The following is a 14,445-nucleotide window of genomic DNA, read 5'->3' as shown; positions in this document are numbered from 1 at the left end:
ATTTTACCTTAAATGACACAACTGAACTGGCCTCTACTACTTCTACAGGAAGCTTATTCCACACAGCTATCACTCTCTGAGTAAAGAAATACCCCCTCGTGTTTCCCTTAAACTTTTGCTCCCTAACTCTCAAATCATGTCCTCTTGTTTGAATCTCCCCTACTCTCAATGGAAACAGCCTATTCACGTCAACTCTATCTATCCCTCTCAAAATTTTAAATACCTCGATCAAATCCCCCCTCAACCTTCTACGCTCCAATGAATAGAGACCTAACTTGTTCAACCTTTCTCTGTAACTTAAGTGCTGAAACCCAGGTAACATCCTAGTAAATCGTCTCTGCACTCTCTCTAATTTATTGATATCTTTCCTATAATGCGGTGACCAGAACTGTACACAATATTCCAAATTTGGCCTTACCAATGACTTGTACAATTTTAACATTACATCCCAACTTCTGTACTCAATGCTCAAACTTCTGTACTCATTGCTCATCTCTTTCATTCCCAGAATAGTTCTTGTGAACCTCCTCAGGTTTGTCTTGAATGGCAGGACATCTTAGATTCTTAGGGGCCCAAAACTGCTCACAATACTCCGTGAGGACTGACCGATGCCTTATAAAGCCTCAGCATTGCCTCCTTGGCCTGCCGTGATTCTTATACATTTAGCACTCATAGCACATGTGTTTATAACCTTATTTAATTCGAAATTGTTCATGAAGCATATCCTGGAGCACTACTACCTAAGCTGCATAACTAACAGGATGATGGTACATCCATGAGACAGTTTGTTATCCTGAGCAGATATGAGCATTTATTTTTATGACTTTGATATAGTTACCATATGATCACCAATAACTGAGAGATGTTTGGATTGTTTCTTAATATTTCATTATTAATTGGGTGGTGGGATAGAGATGCGTCTGTACCAATTGAAGTGCAAGACACTCCTTCCCTCTGCTAGCCTGCAGGCCTCCCTTGGGCAAGGTGTAGCACCTGCTTAGCCCCAATAAGAAGCCGTGAGAGCAGGTGGTGGATGGACGTATGAGCAGCTGGTGAATATCACAAGTCCTGGTTATGCAACCACTGACACCAGGCAGACAATCTCAGAAGGGTATTGATAATGACTGGGGTCACCCATCTTGTAAAGACACTGCCCAGAAGAGGATGATGGCAAACCACTCCTGCAGAAAAATTATGAGACCACGATTGCCTACGTCATACAACATGGCTCATGACGATGATGACAGCTACAATATGGTAGCTTATAGCTGAGAGATGTTTGGATTATTTGATGATATTATTATTATTTATAACCCTAGAACACCATAGCACAGAAACTGGCCCTTCTTGGCTGTGCCGAACCATTTTTCTGCCTAGTCCCACTGACCTGCACCTGGACCATATCCCTCCATACCCCTCTCATCCATATACCTGTCTGTTTTTCTTAAATGTTAAAAGTGAACCCGCATTTACCACTTCACCTGGCAGCTCATTCCACACTCCCACCACTCTCTGTGTGAAGAATCCCCCCCTGATGTTTCCTTTAAACTTTTCCCTTTTCATCCTTAACCCATGTCCTGGTTTTTTTCTCCCCTAGCCTCAGTGGAAAAAGCCTGCTTGCATTCACTCTATCTATGCCCATCATAATTTTATACACCTCTATCAAATCTCCCCTCATTCTCCTACACTCCAGGGAATAAAGTCCTAACTAATTCAAACTTCCTCTGTAACTCGGTTTCTCAAGTCCCAGCAACATCCTTGTAAACCTTCTCTGCACTCTTTCAACCTTATTAATATCCTTCCTGTAAATAGGTGACCAAAACTGCACACAGTACTCCAAATTCAGCCTCACCAATGCCTTATACAACCTCACCATAACATTCCAACTGTTATACTCAATACTTTGATTTATAAAGGCCAATGTACCAGAAGATCTCTTTACTACCCTATCTACCTGTGATGCCACTTTTAGGGAATTATGTACCTGCATGCCCAGATCCCTCTGTTCTACTGCACTCCTCAGTGTCCTACCATTTACCTTGTATGTTCTACCTGGTTTGTCCTTCCAAAGTGCAATACCTCAAGCTTATATTGTTGTTATTTTTATGAGTTCTAGTGTTTGGGAAGGTGGAATCCGTTTAACTTAGATCTTTTTTGAAGTAGTGGACAAGGTTGATGAGGATAGGTGTGTCAGTGTGGTCTGCGTCAATTTTAGCAGGGTCCCAATGGCAGACTAATCCGATCAGATTCAAATGAAATTTAGATCCAACACTGGCTCTGTGCCAGAAGGATTCACCTGTCTAATGACAGGAAAGGTGTTTGCAGTGCAATTCCACAGACTGTTTTCTGTGATGGTTTATCAATGATTTAGATATATAGTAAATATAGGAGCCACAAATTAGATGTTTGCAGAATGCACTGCTTGTCTGTGTGGTTGAAACCGAGGAGGCTGTTGCTTGTGAGGAGCTATTAATAATCTAATCAGGTGAGCAGAAAAATAGTAAATGGAATTAATTCCAGAGCTGTGAAAAGTAGAGCATTTAGAGACCATGCAAAGTGTTCTGCTGAGAACAGTGGATGGACCTTTGAAGACAGCTGTGAAAGCAGGTAGGAGATTGACCAAGGCTTGGAAACCCCTGAAGCTCTTGCATGACTGCATTGCCACACCTCGCAAGGTGAGAAGGATGCAGAAGCCTGAGAGAGGATCGGAAATGCAACTGAGAAAAGATGCCAAGGGTGGCTTCGTTTTCTTTGAAACAAGAGGCTAATGGGCATTGTGTGTTGGATTTTGCAAGGTCCGTAAAGCACGAAGACAGTGGATCCTTTTCTGTCAGCAGCAGTGAGGAAATATGGACTGAGGTGCAGAGTTTTCTTTGGCCATTCTCAAGCTCAGTGGACTCCTGTGTTTTTTGGTGATTTTTGAATTCTGTTGAAGACAATAAACATCAACAGGTTGTGGTTAAATCACAACTTGAACAAAACACATCCCCAGATTCCTGATAAATTAGCTGTGGGGCTGCATAAAAGGATATTAAGGTGGGTTACAAACAAAAGTTATAAATGCCATAAAGCATACAGTATAGCAGACTGACGTAAGGGGGATCCCTGGGTCAGGAAGGGAGGTAGGTGGTTTGGGAAGGGATTGCAGAATTTATGGCCCAGGCCACCACCAAACCCGTTAACGTTGTTGATCTTTCAATTAATGAGTTATCTTGCACTAATTGAAATTCTGGACTCTGTTGACCTTGAACTAATTTGAAAATCCAGCATTGTATTCGGTTGATTTTGTTTCATCTCAATCTTGTCAGGTTATTGTCAGCCTGGTAGATCAGACCGGAAGAGAGAAAATAATTGGAGATGCTTTTCTCCGACACGTTCTGCTTTACAACAATCCCAACCTCACCTATGTGACCTTTGATTTTCATGAACACTGGTAAGAATCAATAGTAGATTATAAATTGTGACTGAAAATCTGGCTGTTATCAAACTTGAGTGTTCTTGTGGTGTTGGCTTAAATTAGAATTTTGTGCAGCCACCATGAGTAACATTTGATTCCACCTCATTGCAGCAGGCACTGCGTTTTGAATTTAATCTTTGTAAAATGTGCATCATTTTTCTCCATCTTCGTAGAGCACTGGCATGTGACCACTTCTGTTCTCCCCTGACTGTGCGATTGATTAGATGTCAGCTTTTCTTACTAGAATTGCCATTTTCTGTTTAGCAAATTTAAAATAAAATTTTATTCCAAGTTGCTTCAATTAGAGGCCACAGATTTTAGTCCAACAGTGAAGAATATGGAATTCCATTAATTATCAAACAATGGAGTAATTAACAGATGAAAATGTAGAATCTCAATATTAGACCATAAGACATAGGAGCAGAATCAGTCCATTCAGCCCATTGAGTCTATTCTACCTGCTGACTTACTATCCCTTTGAATTGCATTCTTCTAACTTCTCCCCGTAATCTTTGATGTCCTTACTAATCAAGAACTATCAACCTCCACATTAGGCCTACCCAATGGCTTGGCTTCCACATCCATCTGTGGCAATGAAATCCACAGATTAACGACCCTCTCACTAAAGAAATTCTTCCTCAGCTCCATTCTAAACGGTCTTCCCTCTATTCTGAGGCCTCTGGTCCGAGAATCCACCATCGTAGGAAGCATCGTCTCCACATCCACTCTGTTTAGGTCTTTCAATATTCAGTAAGTTTCAATGAGAGCTTTCAAACTGTTCTCATACATTAATAACCCTTTCATTGCCAGAACTGTTCCCATGAACCTCCTTTGGACCCTCTGTAATGCCAGTGCTTCCCTTTCACTTTTTCTGGGTGGTCTGATATGTCGTAAGTTGCTGCATGGTCACGTGTAATTAAGATTGAGTGTAGTGGAGTTGGGAAAAGCTCCAATGTACCCAGTGGAAAAACAATTTGTCAAATGCCAGTGTAATTTCCAAAACGTTACTGAAATTTTCCATCTAATACATGAACATCCGAGCACTGAGATTGTTCTGGGCTGGGAAATGTTTTAAATGTTGGCCTTCACTTTTAGAATACTAAATGGAAATGCTGTAATCTTTTGATTACAGTCACTAGGATATGGTGTAAATATTTTTCAGTTGTCATCCATCTGTGGGGCTGTCAGAAGGTGTGGTTGCAGTAAAACAGGATGGTGATCTGTGAGAAATTTCTATGTAAGATTTAAGCAATAAGCTCCATTCAGGTAATTACCATGATGAAGTCTGTGGTTTACAGAACAGAATACAGTGCGGATGTGCCGTGGAGAGCATTCTAACTAGCTGCATCACTGCCTGGTGTGGGGAGGTGTGGTGGGTACTGCACAGGATCAAAGTAAGAGTTGCAAAATGAGTCAGCTCCACCATGGGCACTAGCCTCTCTGATATCCAGGTTATCCTCATGGAGTGATGCCTTAGGAAGGTGGCATCCATCATTCAGGACCCCCATCACCCTGGACTAGTCCTCTCCTCATTGCTACCATCAGGGAGGAGGTACAGGAGCCTGAAGGCACACACTCAACAGCTTCTTCCCCTCTGCCATCCGATTTCTGAATGGACATGGAACTGATGAACATTACCTCTCTACTTTTTCTTGCAGTACTTATTTAATTTAACTATCTTATATGCATATATATGTATGTATGTGTGTGCATATTATATACTGTAATTCACTTTTGTCTTTTTTCTTTATTATCATGTATTACATTGTATTGCTGCCACAAAGTTAACAAATTTCACAACATATGCCAGTGATATTATATCTGATTCTGACACTGGACTTTTAAATCCCTCACTCTGTTCAAACTTGTTGTATCAACTTTGTAAAGCTGCCTCAAGTTTTCACAGAATTTGGTTCTCAAAATTCGGGCTATCAGATTGTATATTTTAAACAAAAGGCGTGTTACATCCTGTTAGATGTTACAAGAGGCAGTATACAGAATTAATTCTTAAGAGCAGGCCAAAGTTAATTTCAAAAAGAAACATGTCCTCCTGGTCACTTCGCATCTTTTGAATTTGCTGACGCTGTCCCCTGGCTCTGTGCTTTACATTGTACAGAATTTAAAATCAAGAGCGTCTTCCAGTTATTGTGCCATGCACCTAGTTAAACAGCTGATTAAAGTCATAGTTAGGTTTGAGTCAAGCGAATGGTAAGGTTTGTATGTATTTGGATCGCATAACAATCTCAAAAGGTTAACGAGGTTTTCCACGAGTCTCCTGGAGCAAAGTATAAACTGAATGCCGAAATGATTTAAGTTCTCTTTGGAAGCAGAGTTTGAGTCAGGTCAGCAGCTAGTCTTCTGCTGGAGCCATAGAACACTGCAGACCTTTCAGCCCATCTAGTCCATGCCAAACTGTTGTTCTGCCTTGTACCACCAATCTGCACCTAGACCAGGAGTAACCAACCTGAGGTCCATGGACCCCTTGCTTAATGGTATTGGTCCATGGCATAAAAAAGGTTGGAATCCCTCATCTAGAATATAGCCATCCATACCCCTTACATCTATGTCCTTATCCAAAATTCTCTTAACTGTTGCAATTGAACCTGCATTCACCACTTCCACTGGCAGCTCATTCCACATTTTCAAAACCTTTTGAGTGAAGAAGTTCCTCCTCAGATTTCTCTTAAATATTTCACCTTTCACCCTTAACCCATGACCTCTAATTCTAGTCTCACCCAACCTCTGGAAAAGGCCTGCTTGCATTTACCCTATGTATACTCCTCACAATTCTGTTTACCTTTATCAAATCTCCCCTCATTCTCCACTGCTAGGAACAAATTCCTAACCAATTCAAACTTTAAACTTCGAAGTAAACTTATTTCAAAGTAGGTATATATCAGCCTATAAAGTACAAACCTGGGATTTGTTTATCTGGGAGCAATCTTTCCCTATAATGCAAATCCTCAAGTCCTGGTGACATCTTTGTAAGTTTTCTCAGTACTCTTTCAATCTTATTGATATCTTTCATGTAAGTAGATGACCAGAAATGCACAATTAATCCATATTAGGCTTCACCCAATATTCTATACAACTTCAACGAAACATCTGAACTCTTGTACTCAATACATTGATTAATGAAGACCATTGTGACAAAAGCTCTTTTTATTACCTTAACTACCTAAGGTCACTTTCGAGGAATTGTGGATCTGTATTCCCAGATCCCTTTATTCTACAGCTCTCCTCTGAGTTCTGCTCTTCCCTGTATATGTCATACCCTGGGATGTCCTCCCAAAGTACAACACTCACGCTTGTCTGCTTTCAACTCCTTCTGCTGATTTTTAAGCTTGTCCCGATCCCACTGCAAGCTTTGATAGCAATACTTACTGTTCACCATGTCTCAGTGTTAGCGTCATCTGTAAATTCACTGATCTGATTTACCACATTATCATTCGTATACATAAAGTGGCTATATTTTTGGGTACACCTATGTACCTTGTTGATGCAAATATCTAACCCGTTAATCTGCAGCAGCACCTCAATTTATAAAGGCATGCAGACATGGTCAAGAGGTTCAATTATTGTTCAGACCAAACATGAGAATGGGGAAGAAATGTGATCTAAGTGAATATGACCGTGGAATGATTGCTAGTGCCAGATGGGGTGCTTTGAGCATCTTATTTGCTGCTGGTCTGGGAATTTCACTCACTACAGTCTCGAGAGTTTATAGAGAATGGTTCAAAAAGCAAAAAGACATCCAGTGAGCAGCAGTTCTGTGGGCAAAAACACCTTGTTAATGAGAGGTCAGAGGAAATTGGCCAGACTGGACAGGAAGGCACCTCATTACAACAGTGATGAGCAGAGGAGCATCTCATATCAAACATTGAAGTGGATGAGCTTCTGCAGCCAAGACCATGAACATACACTCAGTCACCACTTCATTAGGTGCTTGAGGGCATACTCAGTAAATCCAAGAACCATCACAGAGTCAATGAAAGACCATGTTCAACAGGCTGAACAAGCAAGCAATGTGTAAAAGACAGCTAACTGTGCAAATACGAAATAAACAAATATATAAATACAACACATAAACAAGTAAGCAATAAATAATAAGAACATGAGATAAAGAGTCTTTGAAAGCGAGTCCATAGGTTGTGAGATCAGTTCAGTGATGGGACAAGTGAAGTTGAGTGTTATGGTTGGTGTTCATCTAAATCTGGTTAAATTTATTTCACATTTTGTTAAAATGTTTCCAAATTCAGATTTGAATTCCCATTGACATGGACCATATGTTGTGCGAGAATCTGTACAGATTTTCTTATTTAATATACTTGCAATCGTTCCAGGAAATGCATTGTTGACTGGAAAGGCAGAACGCCCATCAGTTTACAATCTGGTTGACTTGTTTATAGCTGGTTAATTTGATGTATTTCCTGTCCTGTGGGGAATCCCAGAGACTAATGCAGCAATGTGGAATGGAGAATATTCAAAACACTCACTGTATTTAGAATAAGCCGCTGCGTTTAGAAACATAGAAAAATCCTACAGCACAATACAAGCCCTTTGGCCCACAATGCTGTGCCGAACATGTCCTTACTTGAGAAATTACCTAGGGTTACCCATAGCCCTCTATTTTTCTGAGCTCCATGTTTCTATCCAGGATTCTCTTAAAAGACCCTATTGTATCTGCGTCCACCACAATTGTCGGCAGCCCATTCCACACACTCACCCCCCTCGGCGTAAAAAAAATACCCCTGATATCTCCTCTGTAGCTACTTCCAAGCAGCTTAAAGCTGTGCCCTCTCGTGTTAGCCAGTTCAGCCCTGGGGAAAAAGCCTCTGACTTTCCACATGATCAATGCCTGTCATCTTATGCAGGTCTATCAGGTCACCTCTCATCCTCTGTCGCTCCAAGGAGAAAAGGCCAAGTTCACTCAGTCTATTCTCATAAGGCATGCTCCCCAATCCAGGCAACATCCTTGTAAATCTCCTCTGCACCCTTTCTATAGTTTCTACGTATTTCCTATAGTGAGGCGACCAGAACTGAGCACAGTACTCCCAAGTGGGGTCTGACTAGGATCCTGTATAGCTGCAACATTACCTCTCGGCTCCTAAACTCAATCCCATGATTGATGAAAGCCAATACACCGTACATCTTCTTAACCACAGAGTCAACCTGCACAGCTGCTTTGAGCTTCCTATGGACTTGGACCCCAAGATCCCACTGATCCTCCACACTGCCAAGAGTCTTACCATTGATAGTATATTCTGCCATCATGTTTGACCTACCAAAATGAACCACCTTACACTTATCTGGGGCGAACTCCATCTGCCAATTCTCAGCAGTTTTGCATCCTATCACAATGTCCCGCTGTGACCTCTGACAGCCCTCCACACCATCCCCAACCTTTGTGTCATCAGCAAATTTACTAACCCATCCCTCTACTTCTTCCTCCAGGTCATTTATAAAAATCACGAAGAGTAAGGGTCCCAGAACAGATCCCTGAGGCACACCACTGGTGACCGACCTCCATACAGAATATGACCCATCTACAACCACTCTTTGCCTTCTGTGGGCAAGCCAGTTCTGGATCCACAAAGCAATTTCCTCCTGGATCCCATGCCTCCTTACTTTCTCAATAAGTCTTGCTTGTGATACCTTGTCAAATGCCTTGCTGAAATCCATATACACTACATCTACTGCTCTACCTTCATTGATGTGTTTAGTCACATCCTCAAAAAATTCATTCAGGCTCGTAAGGCACGACCTGCCTTTCACAAAGCCATGCTGACTATCCCTGATCATATTATGCCTCTCCAAATGTTCATAAATCCTGCCTCTCAGGATCTTCTCCATCAACTTACCAACCACTGAATTAAGACTCACTGGTCTATAATTTCCTGGGCTATCTCTACTCCCTTTCTTGAATAATGATACAACTTCTGCAATCCTCCAAGCCTCTGGAACCTCTCCCGTCCCCATTGATGATGCAAATATCTTTGCCAGATGCTCAGCAATCTCCTCCCTCGCCTCCCACTGTAGCTTGGGGTACGTCTCGTCCAGTCCTGGTGACTTATCCAACTTGATGCTTTCCAAAAGCTCTGCACATCCTCCTTAATATCTACATGCTCAATCTTTTCAGTCCGCTGAAAGTCTTCTCTACAATTGCCAAAATCCTTTTCATCTGCTATCTCCTCTGGTTTTCTTTCTCCATTCTTTTTCAGTCTGTCCAAGGTTTACTTTACCCAAAGTCCTTTGCACTCTGTAGTTATTTCTGGACTTAAGAATGATGAAATTTATACAGTGCTGTGCAAAAGTCTTAGGCACATATATATAGCTAGGGTGCCTTAGACTTTAGCACAGTACTGCATTTGTCACCTTGGAGCGGAGGGCGAGTTTGTAAATCTGGTGGATGTTGGGAATGGTGAGGGTGGAGACCCACGGGTGGGGTATGGGACAGACAGCAGAGGAGGAGAGCAGAGGGAGAGGGCTCGGCGCAGGTCCAGACACACCCAGCTCTGAAACACCAGGCAAGGTATTTGATTCCAAATGATAGGGCCATTGATCATTACAGTATGTCTCTCTGGTGCTTCCCGCTCCCTACCTTCTCCCTTCCTCTTTTCACAGCCATGCCCTCTTCCCGCTCTCAGAATCAGGTGTATCTTCACTCACATACGTCATGAAATCTTTTTTTTGTGAAAAATCTTAGGTACCCTAGCTATAGCTAGACTTTTGCACAGTACTGTATAGCAAAGATTTATTGTGTGACCGCTGTTATTTCCATTAATAATGAGTGCACACAAAACTCCGCAGGCATCTTTACCATGACGCTTAAATTTTAGAATAATTGATTTGTTCTGAATCAGAAATTGAAATGTATTGATCTGACTGTTTTTTCTTTCCCCAGTCGAGGAATGAAGTTTGAAAATGTGCAGACGCTTACAGATGCCATCTCTGACATCATCACTGACATGAAATGGGGCTGGTTAGTGCTTTAATTTACTTCCATTCCAAAAAGAATGTATGATAAACAAGGTGCTCGTTGTACTAAAAAGTTTATAGAACTACAGGCTAGCTGTTTTCAATCATGTTACGAACATTCAATCTTGACTTTTATCCAATGTTAATGCTGGTTAAACTCAAAATAATTTCCTCAGCAAGCTTCTGTTGCATTTGTGGCTTTTTCAAAAAGTAAAACAGCCGTGTACAGAATATTAATATGAAATATTTTGTTCAGCACCTTGTACTTCCAGCTGAGATATTGATAACTTTATTAGCATGGTTGCATCTGTCAGGAGTATGTACATCTTCCCCATGAGGGCGTAGGTTTCCTCCCACAGTCCAAAGATGTACTGGTTGGTGATTGTACATTGTCCCGTGATTAGGATAGCGTCAAGTAGGTTGGTTGCTGGGTGGTTAAGGCTTGGAAAGGTCTGTTCCATGCTATATCTAAATAGAAATGAAAAAATAAAATAAAATGCAGTTAGATCGGTCATCACAATAAGCATAGGCATAAGAGGGACTGCAGATGCTAGAAATCTACAGCAATGCACACTATATGCTGGCGGAGCTCAGCAGGTCAGGCAGCATCTATGGATGGGAGTAAGCATTTGATGTTTTAGGCTGAGACCCTTCATCGGGACTGGAAAGAAAAGGAGAAGAGAGAATAAGAAAGTGGGTGAGGGGAGGAAGATGTACAAGGTGGCAGGTGATAGGTGAAACTGGGAGACCGGGGGAAGTAAAGAGCTGGGAAGTTGATTGGTGAAAGAGATAAAGGGCTGGAAAAGGGGGAATTTGATAGGAGAGGACAAAAGACCGTGGAAGCAAGGGAAGGAAGAGGAACTCCTGAGGGAGGTGATGGAGACAGGGTATGAGAGGGAAACAAGAATGAGAGGAGGGGGAGGAGGGACAATTGCCCCAAGTTCGAGAAATTGATGTTCATTTTGTTAAGTTGGAGGCCACCCAGATGGAAAATAAGGCCAACCTGAGTGTGGCCTCTTCGTGGCTGTGGAGGAACCTGTGGGCTGACGTGTTGGAATAGAAGTGGGAAGTAGAATTGAAATGGGTGGCCTCCACTTTTTGTGGCGGAGAAAGCAAAGGTGCTCGATGGAGCAGTCTTACCATAAGCAGATATTTTGAACAATGGAGGTTCTGCTGTCCAGGTGTTTCAGAATAAACCACTTAAACATAATAGGGATAAACTTGTCTGTACTGAGGAACGACTGATAAACAATCTGCTGGAGGAATTCAGCAGATCAAGCAACATCTAAGGAGGGAAATGGGCAGCAATGTTTTAGGTTGAGACCCTTTATCTGGCCTAAAAGATAGAAGGGTGGTATACTTTTTTATAAAGCCAGATTTTGTGTTGCTCCTGATTCCAACATCTGCGTCTTGTGTCTATTGAATGGCGATTAAGTTGGGGGCTAGTATATTTTTAGATTTGTCCATAATTTCCTTTTGAGCAGTGATGTAGTTGAAGTGCTCAGTGTTCATGAATATTCAGTCGATTTAAGACAGTATTGTGAGAAGTAGGCAGCCTTTCATACACCACAGGATGTGTGTCATGATTTGCCACGTAATCTGTTTGAGGGACAAACAGCATCCCTGGAGGTGGCCTTTGCCTTTTAGCTTGGTGAAGCAAGATTCCCACACAGAATCTTACTGTCGAATAAAGAGGCTCTTTTGAAAGTCGCAGTTTCTGAGCCTGGAAACAGGAAATGTAGGCATTTCCCACTGATGAAAAGAAAACTAGAACAAAATCAGCAGGTGATTAGTACAGAACTAATTCTCTGATATTTATGGTCTTAGAGCAAGGGCTCTTTATTGTAGAATGTGTAAAGAACCTAAACTGACTGCTGACCGCAGCAAAGGCGACCCATTGTTGTTTTGTATTTGCAGGGTTGACCAGGCTGGAGAGATCTGTAAGCAGGAAGGGATCTTCAGAGTGAACTGTATGGATTGTTTGGATCGGACGAATGTGGTTCAAGCTGCAATTGCTCGAGTGGTCATGGAACAGCAGGTATGATATTGCCAGGAAACATCTTATGATTTATCTCACATGCTGTCTTTATTACTTTCTGAAAACTTGAAAAAATGTTCAAAATAAATTTTTTATTGAAGTGGTGATGTCAACATAAACAACACTGAGATTTGTTTCCTTGTGGTCTGACTCAGTAAATCCAAGAACCAGTATAGAATCGATGAGGGTTGGCACTCGCAGGACGGGCAGACAGATGGAAAAACAACCAATGTGCAAAAGACAACAAAATGCAAATACAAGAAAGAATGAAATAATAATAATAATAAATAAGCAATAAATAGTGAGAATGAAGAGTCATTGAAAGCGAGTCCATAAGTTGTAGGAACAGTTCAGTGGCAGGTGAAGTTACCCGCTCTGGTTCAAGAGCCTGATGGTTGAAGGGGTAATAAATGTTCCTGAACCTTAAACATTCTCTGTACCCATACACAAAATGTAAAGTTTACTTAGATGAATGTAACTCTATGACTTACTTTGACAATCATTTTAATTCTGTCTTCAACCTCACACTGTTCATTTTACATATCCCTTGATTTGCAAGTCAACACTTGAAAAATCAACCAAGAAGACATGCTAATTGGCATTACTGCAGAGATGTCATTTGCATGGTAGCTGATTTCATCAGGCATCCTATTTAAATATCTGCAGAGAAAAACATTTACAATAATCTTGTGTAACTTTTATTGTTCATCATTACTTATTAACAGCCAGGAATGTCGATCAGATGGCCATATCATCTACAATGTAACCCTGTCACACCAGCTGCTGAAAACAGGTGTTATTGTGAACAGTTTTGGGCCCCTCATCTTAGAAAAAATGTGCTGGTATTCGAGAGGGTCCAGGGAAGGTTCACAATGATGATTTCAAGAATGAAGGGGTTATCATACGAGGAATATTCGATGACTCTGGGCCTGTACTGGCTGGAATTCAGAGGTTAAGGGGGAATCTCATTGAAACCTTTTGAGTGTTGAAAGGCCAAGACAGAGTAGATGTGGAAAGGATGTTTCCTATGGTGGGAGAGTCTTGGACAAGAGGGCACAGCCTCAGGATAGAGGGACGCCCTTTCAAAACAGATGCGGAGAAATTTCTTTAGCCAAAAAGTGGTGAATTTGTGTAACTTGTTGCCACATGCAGCTGAGGAGGCCAGGTTATTGGGTGTATTTAAGGCAGAGATTGAAAGGTTCTTGATTGGACATGGCATCAAAGGTTATGGGGAGAGAGCCGGGAACTGGGGTTGAGGAGGAGATAAAAAAAAAGGATCAGCCGTGATTGAATGGCAAAGCAGACTTGATGGGCCAGATAGCCTAATTCTGCTCCTATGACTTATGGTCTTACACACTACTGATTTGAGCCACCAGCTAGTTGTTGACTGGTTGACAGCTCACTGTTTGACCTTCTTCAGCTATTTGCTGATCATCTGTCGATATGATGGAAGGCCAACTTGTAACTCAGTCAACATAATATTTTTGCACAAGAAAATCTGCAGATGCTGGAAATCCAAACAATGCACACAAGATGCTGGAGGGATTCAGCAGGTCAGTCAGCATCTATGGAGAAGAGTAAACAGTCAACGTTTCAGGCTGAGACCCTTCATCAGGAATGGGGGAAAAATGGTGAGAAGTTAGAGCTAGAAGGTGGGGGAGGGGAGGAAGAAGTATAAAGTAATAGATGAAAGCAAGAGGGGTGAAGTAACTAGCTGTGAGGTTGATTGATGAAAGAGATAAAGGGTTGGAGAAGGGGAATCTGACAGGAGAGGATAGAAGACCATGGAAGAACAGGAAGGGTGAGGAGCACCAGAGGGAGGTGATGGGCAGGTAAGGAGATCAGGTGAGAGAGGGAAATGGGAATGGGGGAATTATGAAGGAGGTGGGGGAGCAATTTCTGAAAGTTCAAGAAATCGATGTTCATGCTATCAGATTGGAGGCTACCAAGATGGAATATAGGGTGTTTCTCC

At 41.8% G+C, this 14,445-nt stretch overlaps 1 protein-coding gene across 1 annotated transcript in view; it reads left to right on the top strand.

The window, feature by feature from the left end:
• inpp5f (inositol polyphosphate-5-phosphatase F) overlaps positions 1-14,445 on the top strand; it is a 249,684-nt gene that overhangs the window by 196,670 nt on the left and 38,569 nt on the right. The window contains exons 10-12 of the mRNA XM_059947816.1: positions 3,309-3,433; positions 10,362-10,439; positions 12,353-12,473. Of these exons, the coding sequence (XP_059803799.1) occupies positions 3,309-3,433; positions 10,362-10,439; positions 12,353-12,473 (324 nt within the window). The remainder of the gene's footprint in view (positions 1-3,308; positions 3,434-10,361; positions 10,440-12,352; positions 12,474-14,445) is intronic.

The sequence above is a fragment of the Hypanus sabinus genome, chromosome 22 (assembly GCF_030144855.1).
Source record: "Hypanus sabinus isolate sHypSab1 chromosome 22, sHypSab1.hap1, whole genome shotgun sequence".
NCBI lineage: Eukaryota > Metazoa > Chordata > Chondrichthyes > Myliobatiformes > Dasyatidae > Hypanus > Hypanus sabinus.
Note: the sequence above shows the minus strand (reverse complement) of the source record. Positions and strands in the feature narration are given on the sequence as shown.